Source organism: Phascolarctos cinereus, unplaced genomic scaffold (assembly GCF_003287225.1).
Source record: "Phascolarctos cinereus isolate Bilbo 61053 unplaced genomic scaffold, phaCin_HiC Scaffold_2;HRSCAF=192, whole genome shotgun sequence".
Lineage (NCBI taxonomy): Eukaryota > Metazoa > Chordata > Mammalia > Diprotodontia > Phascolarctidae > Phascolarctos > Phascolarctos cinereus.
In genome coordinates this window covers 134,405,587-134,428,119 of record NW_027555625.1, presented here as the reverse complement: position 1 = coordinate 134,428,119, position 22,533 = coordinate 134,405,587, and the positions used below count along the sequence as shown (strand labels likewise).

Genomic DNA, 22,533 nt, shown 5'->3' with positions numbered 1-22,533 from the left:
ACTAGAGGCATCTGCAGAGGGACTATGAAGGTTGAAATGGGAGTGGACAAGTGGACATGACAAAATGGGGATTTGTGAGTAGGGGTGGGGAATGAAGGGCCAATATTGGGTACGAAACAGACCTATGGTAGGAAAGCCAAGGGATTAGCGGAGAAGGGGAGTGGGTACCAGACAGTCTAAATGGCACATAAAATCAATCAATAAGCATTCATTAAGCCTTTACTATGTGTCAGTCAATCAACCAATACTTATTAACCGCTTAGGTGCCAGGTACTGTGTTAAGCACTAGGGAAAATCCCAAAAAGGAAAACAAAACAAACCAAAACATGGGCCCTGCCTTCAAGCAGCTCACACATGCTCCTCATTGTATTCACATGGCCCGTGTCCAAGCAACAGCCTTTGTTGTGCCTGAAGTTCTGGTAGCTCTGGGTAATAAGAGCATGTGGTAAGTGTCTTCCTTGACCCCATGTTAAAGGCTTGAGCACCTACTCTCTCTCTAATCCTTAAGGCACATAGACTTACTCTACTCATTCCTGTATAAAGAAACAAAAGTTCCAGCAAGACCGCCAGACAGGCTGTATTGCATCCTTCTCTACAATGGATAACTTTCTTCTCTCCAGAATGTATCTCATTCCTTTTCATCTTGTCTTACCCAAAGAAAGATTTAAACATTGGCAGGGAATTGGGGGCTGGGAGATGAGGATGGAATTGGCTCCCCCCAATCATTCAAGAGCTGGCTTTGCACATAAAGATGCCTTTCTTCTCTCTCTGTCTCTCCCTCAGGATCACACTTCAACACCCAACCACTGAACTCCACACAATTTGCCCTGCACACTGGAGGAGAGCCCCACGCGTGGAGGGCAGCAAAGCCGGCTGTACATGTTTCTATAGGCTAACGGCATGATTTCTGTAAGAGATTTCCTTTAACTGTCCTATTAGCATGAACGACTGGCTGTAGACGCATGACCTACAGTCCTCAATCCTGTCTCTGGCAACGGACCTCTGATGGAAACCAGGACACAAGAGCACAGAGAGAGAGAGAGAGAGAGAGAGAGAGAGAGAGAGAGAGAGAGAGAGAGAGAGAGAGAGAGAGAGAGTGTGTGGACAAGGGCACAGTTGTGGCCGGGGGTGGTGTTTTTAAAAGTCATTTTGATTTTGCCCTTCTATGGGGCAGGGTTTGTTTCCACCCTACTCCAACCTCATCAATAAGAAATCCATGCGGGTTTCAACCAGGAAAAAAAAAAACATACATGAAATCAGCTTTAACCCTCGTCCCTTTGTTCCCACATATCTGTTTGTACTCACCCTTCCACTGACAGACACCCCCCCAATATGATCACTTCCTCCTCTCCACACCACTCTCCTTCACATCAACACATGGACACCTCTTCATCTGCAATATATACGTGCACACAGAGATTTTTACTGTGAAGTCTGAGGCTGTATAGTAATCTCCTGTGGATAAACTGGATAATTTTTTTTATGTTGTCTCTCTCCCGTTTTTATCAACTCTCAGTGGAAAACAACGATCTTTAGTGTGTTTGCGGTTGTTAAATGTTGGGGGCTCAGGAAGAGAGAATCCCAGGCTTAGCCACAGGGTTCCAAGGGAGGCAGCACCCCACCTGACGGGGCTTTCTTTCTCAGTAGGTGACCCAGACAGGTGGCTGCCCCAGGACTGCACCAGCATGTTCTATAGAGAAGAGGTTTTCTATTTCTTCAAGCACTTATCTCATAGTTTGTGTTCAAAGTGTAAACTGTACAGTAATCAGCCTTGTGTATATGAAAAATAATAATAATAATCATAACAATAAATACTATGCAAACCAATAGAAACACTTTAGCGGTATGTACAAAGCACTAACAGCCCAGCTCCTGAGGGCTTCTTCAGGCTTGTGGGCCAGGGAGCCGCAGCCTGTCCTCTGTGGAAGAGGAGGGAAAGGAGTAGGTAATAGTGAATGTATCTGCCAGTTCTTAGAAGTCCGCGAAACACCAAAAGTATCCCAGAGCAGTACTTGGTGCTCTTACTTCCGCACGCCTTGCAGGGTTAAGTAGGGAGGTGTGGAAGCAGGTACTGGGCTCTGGGCTCCAGTTAGGGGGTGGGGGGCACAAAACAGGTGGGGTTGGCCTCCCACCAAGGGCCAAGTCCCTTGCCTGACTTAGAATGACTTGAGTTTGAGGGGAGGCTCCCAGGCTGAGGCGGAGTAGCAGAGGAGGCAGAGCAGGTAGGAGACGAAGGGCAGTCCAAGTGGAGAAGACCTTGCCCAGCCCTTAGGTAGCATCTGGCTGGGCTTTGGCCCAGGACAGGAAGGAAATAGACAAGGGTTCCATGCCTGGGTACCATCAGTGAAGAGCCTTAAGGTAATTACAGCCGAGCCTCCTCCAGAGGCTGAAATCAGCACAATCCCCACATCCTTCCCATCTCCCTCGCAGCAGGGCAGTGCAGGCAGCATCCAGGGCCAGGGAGGGTTTCCTTGACCTCCTCTCCTAGATGCTGAGAGCATCTTCTTGCCCTTGTAGCCCTTCTGAGATTTCTATGAGATGCATCAAAACCTTCCGAGTAGCACATATCAGAGACCCCGGAGGTCCAAGACCAGCCCCAGTGACCAATTATAAACATTCATTGACCTGAGAAAAGAAGGTGCTGCTGCCAGTACGATTGATGATTCCAGGCAGCTAATATGTCTCCTTCCCCTTCCCGGGCCCCAGACCCCCGCCCGAATTAGGCTCTGGCTGCCACAGCCGGTGTCCCAGCACTAACGGGACTGGAACCTCCCAAGCCAGGCTGGCTTTGTCCTTGCACAGCTTCTGACCTGACCTTGAACCCTGCGGGCTAGATAACAATACTAACAGTAGCAGCTCACATTTCTAGAGTGTTTTAAGGTTTAGAAAGTGTTTCCCAACAGTCAAATGATCCCAGAGTTGCCACTTTCTGAGCTCCGTAAAGGATTCAGCGGCTGGTGGTAGTGTTTATCTTGGTTTTTTTTTTAATTCTGTTTTTGTTTTTTGGGGGGTAGGAATTAAATCTGATATTCTCAGTTCACCCTAGGGTGGTCCGAGGAAATGAAGTAGTACTCTTACTCTTTGGCCTCTTTCAGTGTCAACCCCCTGCCCCCCATCCCCAGCCAGCATATTTTAGAGTATAACGGACTTGCCTACTTTTTAATTTTAAGCAGGGAAGTTTGGCACCTATAGTCCCCTTTGTGGGAAGTACCCAGAGGAGTCTCGGTTGTGACTATAGAGTGGGAAAAGGAAGGGGTACAGAAAAGATACCCTGCCTTTTTCTTGAAGAAATTTTCATTGTCTCATGTCTAATTTTTTTTGGTACTTTTAATAGTAAACACTGCCTAACATCAAAGCAAACAGACCCAAAAGCTAAGTGCACCTTCCCCACCCCTGTGGAGTGGGACTGATGTTGGCCTGAAGAGGGGCTTCCAGATCCCAGCAGGTGGTGCAGGGGGATGGGATGCACCCGCCCACAGGCCTGGGCTGTGTCTGGCTCCTGCGCCTGGCCTAGCCTTTCTGCTGTGAGGGACAGAGGAAAGAAAGAGAAAGGCATTAGTCTTTAGTGATAAATTCAGAGAGGACACAAGGGGAAACAGGCTCCAGGGTTAATCGTCCCAGAGACAAGTGGCACTAGCAGAGAATGTGCAGCTGTATGGCACCCAGGAACACCTCTAGTATCTCTTTTTCTGTACCATAATCTCCCTAGAATTGCTGATGCAGCTGAAACCAATAGCATCTTCATAGAGTCTTGTGTGGGTTTAAGAGCACTGGACCGTGCTTTGGCATCTTCTACCCTGTCTGGCATGGCTGCTTTAGCCCATACTGGCTCCAGGCCCCCTTGGGTGATGTTGCTTTGTGCTCCAATTGCTAGTCGGAGCTGTTAGAGGAATAGTTTGGGGTCTCAATGTGATACCTAGAGAATGCTGCAGTCTGCACACTAGACGCTTTTTAGAAGTTTTGAAATTAACCTTTATCTCCTCTTTCTTTTTTAAATTGTTATGAAAACAAAACCTTTTTTCTGGACTCTCTCTTCTCACATGCTCTGTTACCTGGAGAGAGTTCCTTTCCCAAGTTCCTCCCTGCCCCTTCCAAATGTATACATCATTTTCCCCTACACCAGCTGAACAGATGTCAAAATTAATAAAGAAATGAACACATAGAGAACGGCTCAATCTCTCTCTGGGGAGGGGGGAGGGGGGCAGGGAACAATGGAGGTGGGGAAGGACAAAAACTGGGTTGAAGAAGGCCTGAGGGGAAAAAAGCTGAGCTCATAGAAAGAGAGCCGATTTAAGAAGACTACACATTTCTGAAAATAGCTGTGAAGTCGTCCCCAAGAAAAGTCTGAAAGGGATCTCTGAGCAGGGACTGAAGGAAGAGAGAGTGGGGGTGGGGGGACCAATATCTAAGAGGCTAGGAAGCAGATACCATCTAAAAAAAGGTGGCATATACACTATGACCTATAAGGAGGCAGGAAAGAAGGGGGGGGGAAGTCCTGATAGAAACAATAAGAAGACAAGGGAAATGGGGGGCATATTAGAAGGGCTTCTTCACCTGGGGTCCATTAACTTTTAAGAAAGATATATTTTGTTTCATATCATTATTTTCCTTTATGATGTCTATATTTTATTTTATGCATTTAAAAACACGATTATGAGAAAGAGTCCCTGCATAGGCTTCAGCAGACTGACTGCCAGAGGGGTCCACGACACAAAACAAGTGAAGAACCCCTGGGCTTAGACGGGCTGCATAGGCACCTTGTCATTCCCCAATGGGGTTCTCTTGATCATTGTATTCATCCCACAAACAAAGAGACAATTCTTCACTCCCCAAAAAACACAGAATTGTAGTTGGTCTTCTTTATAAGCTATAACCATTAGGGGGCAATCTACTCACGTTTTCTTTCCACCAGCATTGTCCAAGCTATTAGTAGAGCCCTAAAGAGGTCATCCAGCCCATCCCCCTGCCTCTGGGCAACACTTCAGCGACCAAGGAAGGAGAAAAGGAAGGAAGGAAAGGAGGGAGGAAGGAAAGAAGAAGAGGGAAGGAAGGAAAGAAGGAAGGAAAGAAGGAAGGAAGGAAGGAAGGAAGGAAGGAAGGAAGGAAGGAAGGAAGGAAGGAAGGAAGGAAGGAAGGAAGGAAGGAAGGAGGGAGGGAAGGAAGGAAGGAAGGAAGGAAGGAAGGAAGGAGGGAGGGAAGAAAGGAGGGAAGGAGATAAGGAAGGAAGGGAGGGAGGAAGGGAAGGAAGGGAGGAAAAGAAAAGAAAAGAAAAGGAAGGAAGGAGGAGGGAGGGAAGGAGAGAGAGAAGGAAGGAGGAAAGGATAAAATAGTTATGTTGAAAAGCACATTTGCAAGTATTAAGATGGCCTTCCTTCAGATGTTCTCAGTAATAATACCTTACTTACAAGTGTAGTATACTTTTTACAAAGACCTTCCACATCCATTATCACATTTGCTCCTCACAATACGCATGTGAGAGGGGCAACTAGGTGGCACAGTGGATAGAGCACCGGCCCTGGATTCAGGAGGACCTGAGTTCAAATACGGCCTCAGACCAAACACATGACACTTACTAGCTGTGTGACCCTGGGCAAGTCACTTAACCCCATTGCCTAGCCAAAAAAAACCCCAAAAAACAAAACAAAACAATACCCATGTGAGGTGAGTACAATGGGTAATAATATCCTCATTTTTTTTTTGTAAGGAGCCTTCAGCTCAGAGATGTGACTTGTCTAAAGGTCACCCAGCTGAACTACAGCATGCTTCTGATTCTAAGGCCAGTGCACATTCTATTCTGGGGCGCTGCCTTTGTATCAGTAGGGTGTTGGCTTCTACTTTTCAGAAAACACATCAAGGAAGCAGAACTACTCATCCCCAGATAACACTACTTTAAATCTGTATGCAACTGTACAGCAAAATGACTAAGAGTTAGGAAATTAACCCTATTTTCCTAGGGACTGAATTATTCTGCTTGGCCCCCAAGAGCAGAACTGAGCAACAGACGCAAAGAGGTTGATCTCAGTTTGATAGAAGGAAAATTCCTTATCCTAACAATTTGTTGATGGGTTGTTTTTTCAGTCCTGTCTGACTCTTTGTGACCCCATTTGGGATTTTCTTGGCAAAAATACTGGAGTGGTTTGCCATTTCCTTCTCCAGCTCATTTTACAGCTGAGGAAACTGAAGCAAATGGTGAAATGACTTGCCCACCGTCATACAGCTGCTAAATAAGTGCTGGAGGCCATATTTGAACTCGGCTTTCTGACTCCAGGCCCTGACACTCTATCCATAGCGCCACCTAGTTACCCCATCCTAACATTTAAAAATGTTTGAAAATAGATCGAGCTGCCTCAGGAGATAGTGGCTTGTCTATCACTGGGCATGTCCAGAAACATCAGAAAAGAGATTCTTGGCATGTGTTAGATTAGATGGCCTTTGGGGTCCTTTCCAACTTTGAGATTCTACATACCAGCTCTGGGGGTGCTTTCTTAGCAATCCTGACCAAGTCACCAAACCCTCATTGCCCTATTAGTTAATAGGGATGGGTGAAAAACAAACAAATATGCCAGAGCTGGAGGGTTCTTGGGACTACATAGCATGTAAATAAAGGTGGCATATACAAACATATACGCACCTTGGACTTACCTGTCATCCTTAGCACCAAATAGAAACAAGATGAGTCCGAATCCTTTTCAGATCTGTGTCCAGAGTGCCCAGATATAAATTACCTATAAACCCGTTTGTCACCTGCAGCCACCTATCTCCCAGTCCCAGGCACACAGGCTCCCAAGGTCCATCGCCTCTTCTTGTATTCATGTTAGGGAGAAGATGATGAAGCACATAGATGCCCTCAACTTACATTACATGTTCAGGGTCAACCTGGTAGAAGAGAGTTCAGAACTGCTCCGAGCCCAGGAAGAACTTGGGGGCAGGACCATGACTGGAGAAGTCCCTGAGTACCTGAGGAAAGGGTCTGCCTAGCAGGGATGGGCCACCCCCAGTGACAGAGCCAGAGAGCCAAGAGCTATAGGAAATTCAGGCAGAACCCTCAGCTCCAGATATCTCTGCCTCGGGTGAGTGGGTCACTCAAGGGTTTTTGTAATGGTGACCTCTTCCTGTTCCAGAAGCCCTGGAGGAGGCCCTTGGTGTCACCTTCTCAAAGCCCCTGGGAATATGGAGAGGGGGGTGGAGGGAGGGGCTGCCTCTGAAGATGAACTGTGAGCTTCAAGACCGGTCGAGCTAATGAACTCACACACACACACACATATGCACACATGCGCTCCTGTGCACACGCTGATCTTACAGTCAATCTTTCAAAGTGCAATTTGTCCAGGAGAAGCCAATATGAGGCCCGTCTGGGGCTCTAGCCAATGGTAACACAGTTCCTCCGGCTCAGCCAGTCTTGGCCCTGTATTCTAATAGGCCATATCTTTATCAGGGAAATGTTGATTCTCCTGAAGTTAAAACTTCTCATGGAGGGACCCCCGGCTCAAAGACAGAGGAATGGTTTGAGCTGAGGAGTGGGGCGCAGCCACCTAAGGGAGACAGGAGTGCAGTCTAGCCTCCAGCGTGGAGATAGAGGACTGAGCAGGAACCACATTGGCCAGACCTTTCACCCACTCTAGGGCCAAACTCGGTTCCAAGCAGCTGACGTGGGTGCCCAGCGCCCTCTACAAGCCGCAGTGGGTGAGGGCTGAGGGTGGAGGCCAGATGCTCAGGTTGGGTGGGGTGGGGGGGGATTGACAGGGAGGCCGTGGGCTACGCTGTTGGCGCAGACCTTGCAGACTGCTATGGGATCTCGGCCGGGAGCCCCGAAGCTAGGACTGTAGGGGCTGGGTGTTTGGACTCCAAGAGAATCACACCCCTCCAACGTCTCCTCTCCCCAGCTTTGGGGAGAGGGAGCAGCAGATCATGGAATCCAATCTACAAGGGACCTTCTTGCTGAACAACACGCCGCTGGCCCAGTTCTCTGAGATGAAGGCACCTATGTGCCAGTACTCAGTGCAGAATTCTTTCTACAAGCTCAGCCCCCCCGGGCTGGGCACCCAGCTGGCTGCCGGGACCCCCCATGGGATTACAGATATCCTCAGCAGGCCAGTGGCAACTCCAAACAGCAGCCTTCTTTCAGGCTATCCCCATGTGGCTGGCTTTGGTGGACTCGGTTCCCAGGGTGTCTACTACGGTCCCCAAGTGGGGAATTTTTCCAAGGCCGGGAATGAGTATCCAGCTAGGAGCAGGAACTGCTGGGCAGACCCTGGGCAGGATTGGAGAGGACGACAGTGCAGTAATAGTGAGTACTTGGTTTCCCTTCCCCACCCAGCCTCTCCAGGGAATAGGTCTGTGCCCCTGGATGGGGAGGGAGGAAGACCTAATAAAAAGGGAAACTTTAGGGATGCATACATGCTCAGGTGGGCAGCCATTTAGTAAGTCTGTACAAGGAAAGATTCGTTTCCTTAGCACTACCCCTGCCCGGCGTTTTTCTCTGCCTTCCTCTAATTCCTCCACAACATGTATTTATTCATCTACCACTTAAATTACCTGGCCCCTGGGGGGGGTCCTGGTGTCTGGTGAATTTAGGACCTCACTTGGCACAACCTTTTAGGGCCATACTTGAGGAACTCATCACTTCAGCTCTATTCCAAGTCAGCCTTTCTTCACCCTCCCTGATCCACGTCTCTTGCGTCCAGGTAGCCATTTCTGGTTTCCAGAATGTGGCCAGTACTCAGGTCCCTCCCCTATTGAATGAAGTCTTCCTATCTCTTCAGTTCCTATTATGTGTTGCCTCCACTTTCTGAGTACTTTACCCCCTCTCTTTGACTTGGGGGAAATGGGGAACTGTTTTCCCCCACCACCTACCAAAGTATAGACATGAAGAGGTAGCCCCAGCCTTGAGGCAGCAGCTGAGCCAGAGCTCAAAGCATGCCCTTGGCCTGAGGACAGCTTTTTCCTGGGCTCAGTTTCTGATTGGATCACAGTGAGGTGCCCCTTGATTCCAGCCTGTGGCTAAAATATCTGGAAGAGGGTGAGGAGACCCAAGGAGAGAAGATAGGACCTTTGTGAGTGTAGGTCTGTTATTGGTGGCCCTATATCCAGATCAGCGAAAGGAAGGGAAGGGAGGATGGAATGTCAGCCAGTTGGAATCCCAGGACTCCTCCCATTTCCTGTCTTCCCTCCATCATCCCCACAGATACTTTGGCTATGGTGGAACCAGGCTTATGGTCAGAAATTTACTCAAACACCCATGGAAAGACCTCTTTTTTTATATAGGTTCAGGTCAAGCCTGGGCACCTGGGTCAGAAAGTGACAGATAGCCCTCAGTGTGCTCTTCCTCTGTCTCTCTCTCTCTGTCTCTCTCTGACTCTCTCTGTCTCTCTCTCTCTCTCCTCCCCCCCTCCTGTCTGTCTGTCTGTCTCTCTCTGTCTCTGTCTCTGTCTCTCTCTGTCTCTGTCTCTCTCTGTCTCTCTGTCTCTGTCTCTCTGTCTCTGTCTCTCTGTCTCTGTCTCTCTCTCTCTCTCTCTCTCTCTCTCTCTCTCTCTCTCTCTCTCTCTCTCTCTCTCCCTCTGTCTCTCCTCCTTTTTTAGAGCAGGCTTTTTGCCTGGTCCCAATCCCCACACCTGAACTATGGCAGGGTCCTGGTACATTTTATCAAACCTCTCTCCCTCCACTTGCTGCTGGGGCAGCTTTAATTTCAAATATTCCCCCATCCTGGAAGGGAGTAACCAAAAGTGGTCTCAACTGCAGAATTAGGGCAAAGAAAGGGGGAAGTGGACAAAAAGTTGGTTACCTGCTTCCTTTGCTCAATACAAACCCTGCATAGCTTTCAGCCTCTAGGCTCTCCCTGTGAGAACCACTCAGGGTCAAGCCAGCTTGGTCAGGGAGCTCCAGCAAGCCCTTTCTGAAGACATTCAATAGAGCCTCTCCAGTTCTTCCTGATTTCGATTTCCGGACTGGCCCCAATCAACAGGTTGTAGACATGGATTTTTCATGTGTTTATGATCAGGTTATGGGCTCTTTATTGTTGGTTACTTCTCTGGGTTCATCTCGATTCTTGATGAATTTAGGTTAGGAGAACAGAGACATAAGAATCCACTGTTCTACAACCCAGAGACGATGTTGATATGAGGGTATTATGTCAATCCCCATCCCCATGCCATGCCCATGCCTGCCATGGTATCATGAGGGGGGCCCTGATCAGGAAGTTCTCAGCACTGGTCTGGCCCTCTGCACGTGGTAGGAAATGTTGCCCGAAGGAAGGGAACACTCTGTCAAGTGTGGAGTTTTAGAGGAGGGCACTATGTTGCATGACTTCTTGGGGAGAGGGCATTGTTCAAGGAGTACTGATGTCTCTCATGGGCAAAACTCTTTGGGTCATTTAGCCTCTCAAGGGTAGTTTAAAGATGAGGCTGAGTCAATAATTGTTATCAATAATTATCATCTGAGGCTTCAGTCCACACTCACTTATTTGCCTTCTTCCTCCCTCCTGCCAGCCCCAGACCCCTTGAGTGACAGCATCCACAAAAAAAAGCATACCAGGCCCACTTTCACGGGACATCAGATCTTTGCCCTGGAGAAAACCTTTGAGCAGACCAAGTACTTGGCAGGGCCTGAGAGAGCACGCCTGGCTTACTCCCTGGGGATGACAGAGTCCCAAGTGAAGGTGAGTTGTTACCCAGCTGCTGTGTCCCAAGGTCTGAACTCAAAAGGTCTTGGTGGGAATGAGACATTATTGTAGGTAGAAAAGTTGGGTGGTAGACAGCCCTGCTGTCTCTTGCCCTGGCTTTTTAGTTCTAATAAGGTCATAGGATTTTAGATCTGGAAGGGACCTTAGAAGTCATTTGGACATCCTCCGCCTCTTTTAGAGGTGAGGAAAATGAGAACTAGGGGATGGCAGTGGCTTGCTCCGGGTCACCTAGGTTATAAATAGCAGATCTGGGATTCAAGCCCCTAATTTCTGATACTAAACTGAGAGCTCTTTCCTACCCTCCACGCCCATCTTCTAGCCTCCTGAAGAAGGAAAAAAGTCTTAGCTATAGAATTAAGGCAAAGAAAGAAGAAAGTAGGCTGAAAATTGGCCACCTATTTGCTTTACTTAATATAAATCCTGCAGGGACCATACTTCTTGAACTTAAGCTATTCCTCACCTGCCCAGCTCCAGCCCCAAATGAAGCCAGAAATCTCAAGAAGGCATCCTTCCTTAGGAGTGGGAAGACTGAGGTTCTAGTCTCACCTATCCCACCATGGATGAATTCCCTCATCCGTAAAATAGAGACAAGAACTACAGCTCCCATTTATTTAAATAGCATTTAAGCTCTTCAAGTTTGCAAATCAATCATTATCTCCTGTGATCCTCAGAATAATTCTGTGAGGTCTGTGCCATTAGAGTCCTCATTTTATAGATGAGAATATACTGATAATACTTGGACTAACATATCCGTGGCTCTGATGTGGGAAACATTTTATAAACCACTAAGAGGCATACAAAATATAAGCTATTAATACATGTACTATTGACCTCAAAGAGTGGTGAGAGTCTGCAAAAGCAATCTGAAAAGTATGTAGGCAAATCAATGAGGTGAATTTTCATTTTTCATGGATACCATTTATTAATAATGTAAACATGGCTGACACTTGGAGGGCACCTGAGAGTTTATGGAGTATTTTTACATCCGTTGTCTTATTTGATCCCTGCAACTACCCTGTGAGATCAGGTGGGAAAGGTATTATTTGACCCATTCTACAGATGAGGAAACTGAGTCTAAGAGCACTTGAGGGATTTACCCAGGGTCCGACAGATACTAAGTGACAGAGCCGGGATTTAAACCAAAGCCTTTTGAATGTGATACTATTGCTTTTTCCACTACAGCTCAGCTCCTGCCTTATTCTATATCTTCTTTACTGTGTCTGATTATTCAGCGTTTTCAGAATAACAAAGTTGGAGATATTTTTGGATACGTTTATGAAGCAGGAAATTGTGAAGTTATGCTTAAATTCATCCTACTCTACTTGTATCAAAGTGCTACAAAGATCTCATTTGACATTTTGACATCCCCTCAGTATAATCCTTCCTTTCCATATTACTCAGTCAACTAGCATTTATTCATCACCCACTGGGTGCCAGGCACTGTGCTAAGCTTCTCATAATCACCAGCCTAGACTGACCAAGCCTGGTACAAGCTGGACTAGCAGTCCCTTTGCCCTCTAGCCCCCAACCCCTCATAGCTTCTCCTACTGCTGAGCTAGGTGAGGCACCTCCAGAGGAGCTTTGTGCTGTAGTGATCATAGGAGAAAGCTTGAAGCCCTGACTGAAATGCAGCCAGAACATTGGACTTGAAGATTAAATGAATTTCAGGAAGAATAGTAATTCTTTTTGGGAGAACAGAAAAGGTACCTAATGGGAAGGGGCAGGATGGTAAAGTGGATGGCTGTCTGGGTCTAGGTTCTTGTTTTGCCACTAATCAATCAATCAGTAAACAAATATTTAGTAAGTCCCTACTAGGCGCCAGGCCTATCCTAGATCCTGAAAATATAAATACAATGAATGAAGCAATGGCTCCAGGTTACAAATCTACATGGAAATATAGATGCATAAATACAAATGGAACAAATGCTAATACTAGGTGGGTGACCTTGGAAGTTAGACTAGATAATCTTTAAGTTCCCTTACAGTTCAAACATTTTGTGAATCTAAATTAAAGGGGGAAAGATGAGTTTCTCTGACAAAAACTTTAAGCAGTGCCTAGGAAGACAAGGGAGCTAATGTCAAACAGAAGCATCTAAAGATTTTTGCTCCAGAAAGGCGATTTAGGAGCACTGGAAGGAAGAAGGAATGTGACAGTTGTTCTGACTGAGGCTTGGATCTTTCTGCTCTATCAGAAGAGGCTACTGAAGCAATAGAGAGGCCAGTTTAGGCTTTGGGAAGGGAGAACTTTATAACTAGTAGAGTTATGCAAAAAATAGAAACGGCTGCCTCAATAGGTCAGGGGCTCCCTTTCTCTGGAGGTCTGACCACTTATTAGGTGTGTTTCTGAGAAGACTCTCTGATCCGGTACGGGTTGAACTAGATAGATGATCTTTGAGCAGAGCTTCTGTGATTGTGTGTATGAAGCTAAGGGACAGGAAGGGCTACGAATCTAAGAAAGTCCTCCCTTGGAGGAACTGGGTTTAACATCGGATGTTGACATGAAGGTATTATGTCATGTCCATTGCCTGTCATGATATCATAAGGGGAGCCCTGATCAGAAAGTTCTCAGTACTGGTCTGGTCCCCTGCATATCATAGGAAATGCTTCGCAAGGAAAGGTGACACTCCGTCAAGTGAGGGGCTTTAGAGGAGGGCGCTGTGTGTGTCTCTCATCTTCCCCCCTCCCCTTAATACAAACTCCAATTGTAGGTATGGTTCCAGAACCGAAGGACCAAATGGCGGAAGAAGAGTGCCCTGGAGCCCTCATCTTCCACCACGAGGTCCACGGGAGGAGGCGGCGGAGGTGGTGACCGCAACAGCTTCAGAAAACGAGGATGATGAGTACAACAAGCCCTTAGATCCGGACTCAGACGATGAGAAGATCCGGCTGCTGCTGCGCAAGCACCGGGCGGCCTTCTCCGTCCTCAGCCTCGGGGCTCACAATGTCTGAAGCTGCTATCTCAACGTCCCCAGCCAGTGCCCATCATCCCCATGATTCTGTGTCATCAGATCTCCCCTTCCCCCGCAAAGAAAAACCAAACCCTGTTCCCCTTCCATTTAAACCACTCGTGTTCAGCACACGTGCGTGCCAAAGAACCCCCATGAACTCGCTACCAAAAATCCATTCATTTAAAAATACATCAGTCTTGTTTCAGCTGGAGATGGACCTGATAATTCAACCTTGATATTTCATTAGGCGAAGCCAGTTAATAAAGCTTTGAAAGCTGATGAAAAGAGGGGGCTGTGGGAAAGGTCTGAATTTCTTCTTGGCTTAAAACCAATTATAATTTCATCATTTTCTCCTTCCTTATTCCCCACCCCCATTCTGTTAAAGGGAAAACGTAAAGAATCATGGGAATGGGTGAGTGTGAATGAGGTTTGACCCCTGCGTGGAGAAGGGCAAGGAGAGAAAGAGCATGAGGGAGAGAAAGAAGCAAAGGGAGAAAGAAGGAGAACAAAATGAATCATTGAAAACTTCCACAACTCCTTGACTCTAATTTCTTGGCTAGGTCCCAGAAGAGTGAGGTCTTCTTCTCTCTGTTTTATAAGCAAGGATGCCCAGTAGGGTTGGGGGTATATGAACATCACAGTTATCAGAAAATGGAGAGGACATGGTCATAGAAAAAACAGAAAGAGCTTTTACATATATACTCTGTTCTCCTTTCCCATCCAGATTCCCCCTTGAAGAGAAGAGACAAAAATATCATATAGCCATTATGGCTATTTTACCCCTGGTGGCCATCCATGCCAGATAGAATTCCCAACACAGGCAATTTCTACTTGGATTAAGGGAAAATAAAAGGCTCACAGCTGAAGAGTAAAGTTGAAGTCTAAACTGGAAGGTCATACATACCCCTAAGAGGAGGCCCCATGGGGTATTTCTTCCCTCCCTTCTGCCTAGAATGTTCAGGTCTCTGCCCCGCATCCATCTGGCTGTCAGACTTTACATTTCTGAAGTGGGAGAGAATTTAGGGTGAGGGCCATGGTGGGGAGTTAGGGGTGGGAGGAGTGCATGGAAGAAATCCCAAGCATTATGCCCACTGGGACTTCTCCACCCCACACCTGGACCTTCTCTGACTTACAAAAAACCCAGGAAAGAAGGCTGTGAGAGACCAGATCTCTCCTCTGGTTGAGGCACCTCCTGCTGGGAAATCTAAGTCTATTCACAGACAGGAAGAACAACAACAAAGTAGGAAAGGGAGAGCAGGCCCCACATTGGCATCTCCTGCCTTCCTCCAGGTTCTCCTGGGTGAGGAGAATGGGGAAAGTAGATGTAAGGAGAGGGCTGGTGGATTCAGGGCGCTTCCTTTTCTCTGTATGGTCCCATTGTCTAGATCCCAGAGGAGCAGGAGACCACTAAGAACAATGCATTACTTTCAATTTAACTGAATCTTGTGCCACAGCAGAGCAAATGAGACAGGGAAGAGAGGCGGCAGCCTCAGGAGCCTCCTGGGGTGGGAGGGAGAGTGAGGCTGGGGCAGAAGTGGCAGAGGAAGCTGCCCTGGAGGAAGGGAATGTTGCACTTACTGATCTCCTATGGTTCTGAAGAAAATCGAATAAAAGTAAGTCCCAAAATCTTGGCCATGACTCACATGTTCCTGTGAAAGGCATGATTCTTCTCCGCAGCAGAAAATTAGCTCTGTTTATTTCACATCTCCTTCTTACTTGTCAAGGCTCCCCTTCAAGACAAACTTGCTTCCTAAGCAAGTAAGCTAGCTATTGAGAGCCCTCTCCCTCAGGAAGGATGGGTGGTTTTACACACACACACACACACACACACACACACACACACACACACACACACACATACACACGCTGTGGATGTATATATACACGTACTTATTTACGTATATGTATGTATACATATATAAGGAAAGTTTTGTAAAAAGCTTTATAAATGTTATGTCATTTTAATTCTCACAACAAGCCTGGGAAGTAGGTGCTATTATTATCCCTGTTTTAGAGTAGAGGAAACTGGGGTAGGCAGAGGTTAAGTGACTTGCCCACAGTCACACAGCTAATAAGTGTCTGAGGCTGGATTTGAACTCAAGCGTTCCTGACTCTAGGCCCAGCACCCTATTTACTATACCACCTAGCTGCCTTTTACTGAAGTAAAGAAAAATGGAAGGATGACATTTCACAGGATCTGAGAGAAGACTCTTTTATGCGCTGATAGGACAAAAAGATTAGAGAAATGTCCGATCCAGTCCCCTCTACAGTTATCCCTTCCACATTGTGACTTTCCCCATCAAGGTTTCAATATATCTCGGGTTGGCATAAGAGATTAAATGATAATTTTGGGGAGTTTTGTGGAAGCTGCAGATGACACAGGCCAGCAGATGACACAGAAAAAGTTTAGAAACACAGAAATGCATATTGTATCATATAACATCAACCCAAATTTTACAAAAAATAAACATTGTAAACACCCCATGAAAGAAAAAGAAAAAATTCAGACTTCTTCTCTGGTACAAAGAGGAGACCAAAAAATTTTATTCAGACTTTCCATATTACAGGGGTGCCAGCCCCCTCAGTGTCCCTCCCTCCCCACATACAGAGAGAGAGAGAGAGAGAGAGAGAGAGAGAGAGAGAGAGAGAGAGAGAGAGAAGGGATAACTGTAGCAAGCATTTTACTAAGTACCTACTCACTCCATACAGGAAATTGTGCTAGACAAAGGAAGTACCAAATAATAACAAAAAAATGGTCCCTGGAACTTACATTCTCCTAGGGGGAATACAACTATAAACATACACATGTCTATGATATTTTGAGAATGGAGTGAGCACTGAAAATTAAGAGAAGCAGGAAAGACCTTCTGAGGATGTGACACACAGAGCTGCAGGAAGATGGGACTTCTTAGAGATGGAGGTTAGATGGAATGCCAAGTTAAGGGTCAGTTTTGCTGGAATAGAGTGTGGGAAGGAAATAAGATGCAGTAAGTTTGGAAAGATAGCTGGATTGTGAAGAGTTTAAATACCAACCAGAGGAGTTTGTATTTTGTCCCAGAGGCAATAGACAGCCAGCAAGTCTCTTGAGAAGAGAAGCACAATAATCAGACTTGTGTTTTAGGGAGATTACTTTGGGTGCTGTGTAGAGGATGATTTGAAGAGGAGAGATCCTGGAAGCCCCAAGTCCCATTAGGAGGCTGTTGCCTCTGAACAGGCAAGAGATGGTGAGATCCTTAATTAAGATGATAACTAGGGTGAATGGAGATAAAGGGGCAGATGCAAGATGTGTTGTGGAAACAGAATTGACAAAAGTGGAAAATGATTGAATGGGGGGGCAGGGGAGGGAGAGGAAAAACTCCACATTTATGAGCATGGGTAATGAGGAAGATGGTAGGGGCCTCAAGAGACAACGAGAGAAATCTGGAGGAAAGGTAGGTTTAAGGAGACAGGTTTGAACACACTGAGTTTGGGAGACCTTGAGGTGGGAGGAATACACAATCAGAAAATTTACACTTTCTTTAACTATAGTACCAAAGATCTGATTTAGCCCCAGTACTCAAAAATTCAGCCAAGTGCTTTTCAAATTCCTAGTAAGGAATCTAGAGTCAGGGAGGCCAAGTTGGAAAGGCAATAGAAAGACAATAAACTTGGAATCAGACAGACTTGGATTCAAATATTGGCTCTGCTGTTTACTGGATGATAATAGGCTATTCAATTCCCTTCTCTAAGCCTCAGTTTCCTCATCTATAACATGGGGATAATATTACCCACCTCCACTCCTACTCTTTTCCTTAATGTCTATGTCACTGCAGCCCAAGCTTTGGCAGGTCCTGCCAAGCTGGGAAACTTCCTAGTGCTTGCCCAGCAATGACTAAAAGTTCAGAGATTCAAAATCAATAGACCAAAGGATGACAAATGTTACTGCCAGGAGCCACTAGATGGCACAGCCAATAGAGTTCCAGCCTTGGAGTCAGGAGGACCTGAGTTCAAATTCGATCTCAGACACTTGACACGTACTAGCTGTGTGACCCTGGGCAAGTCACTTAACCCCAACTGCCTCACAAAAAAAAAGAAAAAAGAAACGAATGTTACTGCCATAGCAATTTTTAAAGGCTATCCACTCAGACACAGAAGGGTTGCAATCTGCATCAGTGGAGAGAACGCAAATGCCCCCAAAATCATGGCTCCTGGAAGTTTTAAACTGATTTCCCCAAATCAAGTCCCTGCCCACCCTCAACTTCCCATTCAAAAATCTTTCATGGCTTTCTAGAACCTCTAGGATACAATCTAAAAGCCCCAGCTTGCCATTTTTATTCCCTCCATACCCTGGCTCTTTGTTGTTCATTTTATTTCAATCATGTCTGACTCTTTGTGACCCCATTTGGGTTTTTCTTGGCAAAGATACTGGAGTGGTTGCCATTTCCTTCTCTAGCTCATTTTACAGATGAGGAAACTGGGGCAAACATGGTTATTAAGTGACTTGCCCAGGGTCTAACAGCTAGTAAGTGTCTGAGGCTGGATTTGAACTCATAAAGATGGGTCTTCCTGACTCCAATGCTGGTCCTCTATCCTCTGTGCCACCTAGCTGCCCTCCAGGCTCCTACTTACCTTTACAGTCTGGTTTCACATCACTTCCCTTCATTATATTCTCTGTTCCAGTTAAGCTATCTTGTTCTCTCATCCATTGCATCTTTCACCTCTGTAGTCCCCTCTATCTGAAACGTACTCCTTCCTTACCTCCATCCACCTTATAGAATCCCTAGCACAACTTCAATGCCACCTTCCACACAAGACCTTTTCCGATCCTCCCAAGCATTAGCATCTCTCCCTTTTTGTAAATACACTATATTAGTTTGTATATAGTTTGTGTTTATTTATCTTTCCCCCAAGTAGAATGTAAAATCCTTAAAGAAGTAACTCTCACTTTCGTCTTTGCCTTCTCAGTGCCTGGCACATAACTGTTGTTATTGTTGCTCATTTTTCGTCTTTGAAGAAGATCAATGACATCATGGGGTGATGTCTTTACTTCCGCTTGAATTGGATTCGAGTGAGTCTGAGTTACAAAAAGTTGCTCTCTTCCAGAGTCATTAAAGTTTAGTGGCAGAACAGAAGCCACTACTACTGGCAATGGCCTAGGACACAGTGGATGACCTTGGCATCTTTCATGTCTGACCAAGCTCTAGGTGCTCCACAGCGCCTGCTTCAGCCACCTTCCTGGCCATTGGAACAAATTGTTCTCATCTGCCCATTCCACCGAGGGAAGTCTTCATATGCTTAGGGTAGACATCCCCCTAACTCACTGATGGGTTTGAGGTCTATCAGTTACCCTTAACCCGGTTTAGACCATCTGCTGAGATGGTTTTACCAGGGTGTGGTCAACGAGCATGCTACACCTTCTTGGAGCTAGGGGGTGACAAGTGAATGACCAAAGGTGGATAAGTAGCCCTCAAAAGGGCTTAGCAAACCCTCACACTGGAGGTGCTAGTTCTTCCTGAATGCTTAACAAATGCTTGTTGGAGTGAGCTGAATTGAATTAAAGGACATTACTTGTAGCATCTACCTAATGGAGTCTTAAAGTGCCATATACATGTGATTTACTGTTATTGTTATTGTTGGAATCTCAGTTAGGAGGGACCTCAGAGGTTTACATCCAGTCCAATCTAATCCTGAGCACATGCCCTTTACAACTCAATAGCGATCATCTAGCTTCTACTTAGAGACCTCCAGTGATGGAGAACTCGCTACCTCAAGTGGCAGAACACTCTGTTTTTGGACAAGCTATAACTGTTAGGAAATATCTCTCCTTTTATCAAGCCAAAATCTCTTCTCTGCCTCCTCTACCCACTGATCCTAATTCTTTTTCCTAGGGCCAAGTAAACTAGTTTGGCCCCTGTTCTGTATGATATTCCTTCAAATGTTTGAAAATGGTGATCATAGCCCCCACTAAATTTTTCTTCTCCAGGTCGAATATTTTGAATTCCTTCCAACAGTCTTCAGATGGCATGATTTCCAGTTCCCTGACCATTCTAATTGCCTGCCTTTAGATACACTTATAACAGCGACAACAACTACTACTAGTAGTAGTAGCGGTGGTGGTGGTATAGTAGTGGTAGTGGTAGTAATAGTTGTAGTAGTAGTAGCAGCTAGAATGTACATAGTGCTTTAAGGTTTGTGAACCACTTTACAAAAATACTATCTCATTTTATTCTCACAACAATCTTGGAAGCAAGGTGCTATTATTATACCCATTTTACATTTAAGGCAGATAGAGGTGAAGTGATTTGCACAAGGTCACACAGCTAGTATCTGAGGCAAGATTTAAAGTTCCTGACTCCAGGTTCGGAACTCTGCCTAGTCATATACTAGCTTTCAGCTAGTGAAGTTCTCAAAATCAACCACTCAAGTCTGAGAGGATAAGGAAGATATAACTAAGTTATTGTTCCTACAAAAAAAAAAAAAGACCTAAGGGTTTTGTGGACTGTGGGCTTAATGGGAGTCAACAGTGGGAGACAGTGACTCAAAAACCTAATGCAGTCTGCATCAATAGAGACCTGGGACCTAAACTAAGGGAGGTGATGGGACCCCTGTCCTCTGCCCCCAGTGGATCACCTCTGGAGGGTCATATTCAGGTTTGGGAGCCATATTATGGGAGAGTAGCCCAGAGAGAGTACTATATTAGAAAGGGAAAAAAATCATTAAGATTTAATAACATCCCTAGATGAAAGCAAGAAAATAAAAAATGACTTCGAAGGTGGTTGCCACAGGTCCCTCAGGAGAGATATTTCGGAGTCTCTCCTTCGGTGCCACTTTTCATATGCCAGTGGGGTAGTGGGATAGCAGGGGAACACCCCCAATCAAAATCCGTCCCACAGCAGCTCTAGTCTCGAATCACCCTGCACAACAGTGCTATCATTTACTCGACTACTTCGTAGTAGAAGAATCATTAAGACCAGATGCAGAAATGTTTCAGTTCCATTCAAAACAGGAGACAAATACTCAAGGGCAGAAAAATCTCATTATCATCAGCAATCACTGGTATTATCATCAACCTCACCAGCATTTATATAGGGCTCTAAAGTTTACAAAGTGCCTTACATGTTGTCTTCTTTGATTTTCACAGCAATCCTTTGAGAGAGGTGCTATAATACCCATAATAATCCCCACTTAACTGATTGGAAAGTGAACGTCAGAGAGATTAAGTGACTTGCACTTGATCACACAGCAAGCAAGAAAGAGTCTAGTCAGAGCCAGAATTTGAACTTAGATCATCCTACTTCCATGTTCAGGGCACTATTATGCCACATTGACTTTAAGTATCTCTAATTTATACTCAGTAAATTAAGGTTAAATTCCAGAGAAATGGACTCCCCTGGAGTCTTGGGTTATCTTTGCCCACATCAGTCCTATGAAATTCCAGCGGGTTAATCTTCAGGATATGGGAACTAATATTCTTTAAGGAGAAGTCTGGAAACCACGTCATCCAAGGACCTGAGGCGGGAAAAAATATTTAGTTTGGGGGTAGGAAGATGAAAGGGAAGAGCAAAATAGGTTGGTGGAGACACTGTCAGGATAGTGGAAAATGCTGGGTTTGTAGTTAAGAGGCCCTGAATTCAAATCCCATTTTATCCACTTACTTGTGACCTTAGACAGCTGATCCAACCTCTGATCCTATTTGTTCAACAGTACGAGCGGGTTGGACAGATGACCTGCAAGGTCTCTTCCAAGCACCTACCAGCACCTGGCACATAGTAGGCACTTAAAAATGCTTGTTGATTTGACTGACAACTCTAAATCAATGAACATTATTTTCTCTCCCTCCATTGAAAATAAGACTAAAGGGGGCAGCTAGGTGGCACAGTGCATAGAGCACCAGCCCTGGATTCAGGAGGACCTGAGTTCAAATTCGACCTCGGACATATAATACTCACTAGCTGTGTGACCCTAGGCAAGTCACTTAACGCCATTCTAAACTAAAAAGAAGAAAGAAAGGAAGGGAGGAAGGAAGGAAGGAAGGAAGAAAGAAAGAAAGAAAGAAAGAAAGAAAGAAAGAAAGAAAGAAAGAAAGAAAAAGAAAGAAAAGAAAGAAAGAAAGAAAAAAGAAAGAAAAGAAAAAGAAAGAAAAAAAGAAAAGGAAGGAAAAGAAGAAAGAAGAAGAAGGAAGGAAGGAAGGAAGGAAGGAAGGAAGGAAGAAAAAGAAAGAAAGAAAATAAGACTAAAGAAGAGAGGAGAGGAAAACGGAGGAGAGAAGAGGAAAACGGAGGAGAGAAGAGGGGAAGGGAGGAGAGGAAAGGAGAAGAGAGGAGAGGAGAGGGAAGAGAGAAGAGGGGAGGGAAGGAGAGGAAACCCTTGTGATAAATGCACATAGTTCATTAGAGGTTTTCTAACAAAGGGTAAGTATCCATCTGTCTGCAGTGTTTTAGAGGACAATCCTGTTCAGGTTAAGACATTCCTTCCAATTCTGACTTCCCATGATTCTACGAAAAATGTTTCCAATTTTCAAATGTTTAAAATTTAAAAGGTTCGGCACTTTCCGTGGAAAAGGCACACATGAAACACCAGATAAGTAAAGGACTACTGGGTACGTGTGCTGCTGGCTGACTCACTAGGCTCAAGTTTCATGACCTTTGTGAAGGAAGCTGCAGGAGGCAGAAGGAGATCTTGGGAATGAGGCCATGGGTCACTGACTTACCTCGGAAATGCAGCACCAAGAACGGGGCTTTGGGCCCCCAAAGAAGCTGGAATTCAGTTCACTTCAACAAGCATTTGGACACCATGTGTAGGCAGGGCACTAGATACAAAGACAAAAACAAAAAAGTGTGCCTGCTGTGGGAGGGTGTTCCCTCAAGATCCGGGAGAGCTAGTGGGCAATAATATTGGGTTTGGTTTTTGTTGTTGTTGTTGCTATTG

The 22,533-nt window shown here is 45.6% G+C and overlaps 2 protein-coding genes across 2 annotated transcripts in view; both read left to right on the top strand.

The window, feature by feature from the left end:
• ANK1 (ankyrin 1) overlaps positions 1-1,483 on the top strand; it is a 187,219-nt gene extending 185,736 nt beyond the window's left edge. Inside the window, 1 exon segment of the mRNA XM_078149600.1 lies at positions 784-1,483. The gene's annotated coding sequence lies outside the window, so the exon portion shown is untranslated.
• A 6,425-nt stretch (positions 1,484-7,908) lies between these two features.
• On the top strand, positions 7,909-13,819 carry NKX6-3 (NK6 homeobox 3). The gene is given in 4 exon segments (XM_020969557.2): positions 7,909-8,287; positions 10,485-10,654; positions 13,387-13,491; positions 13,493-13,819. Coding segments are annotated over 4 exon segments (789 nt in total). The 3' UTR covers positions 13,628-13,819.
• The last annotated feature ends 8,714 nt before the right edge of the window (positions 13,820-22,533 follow it).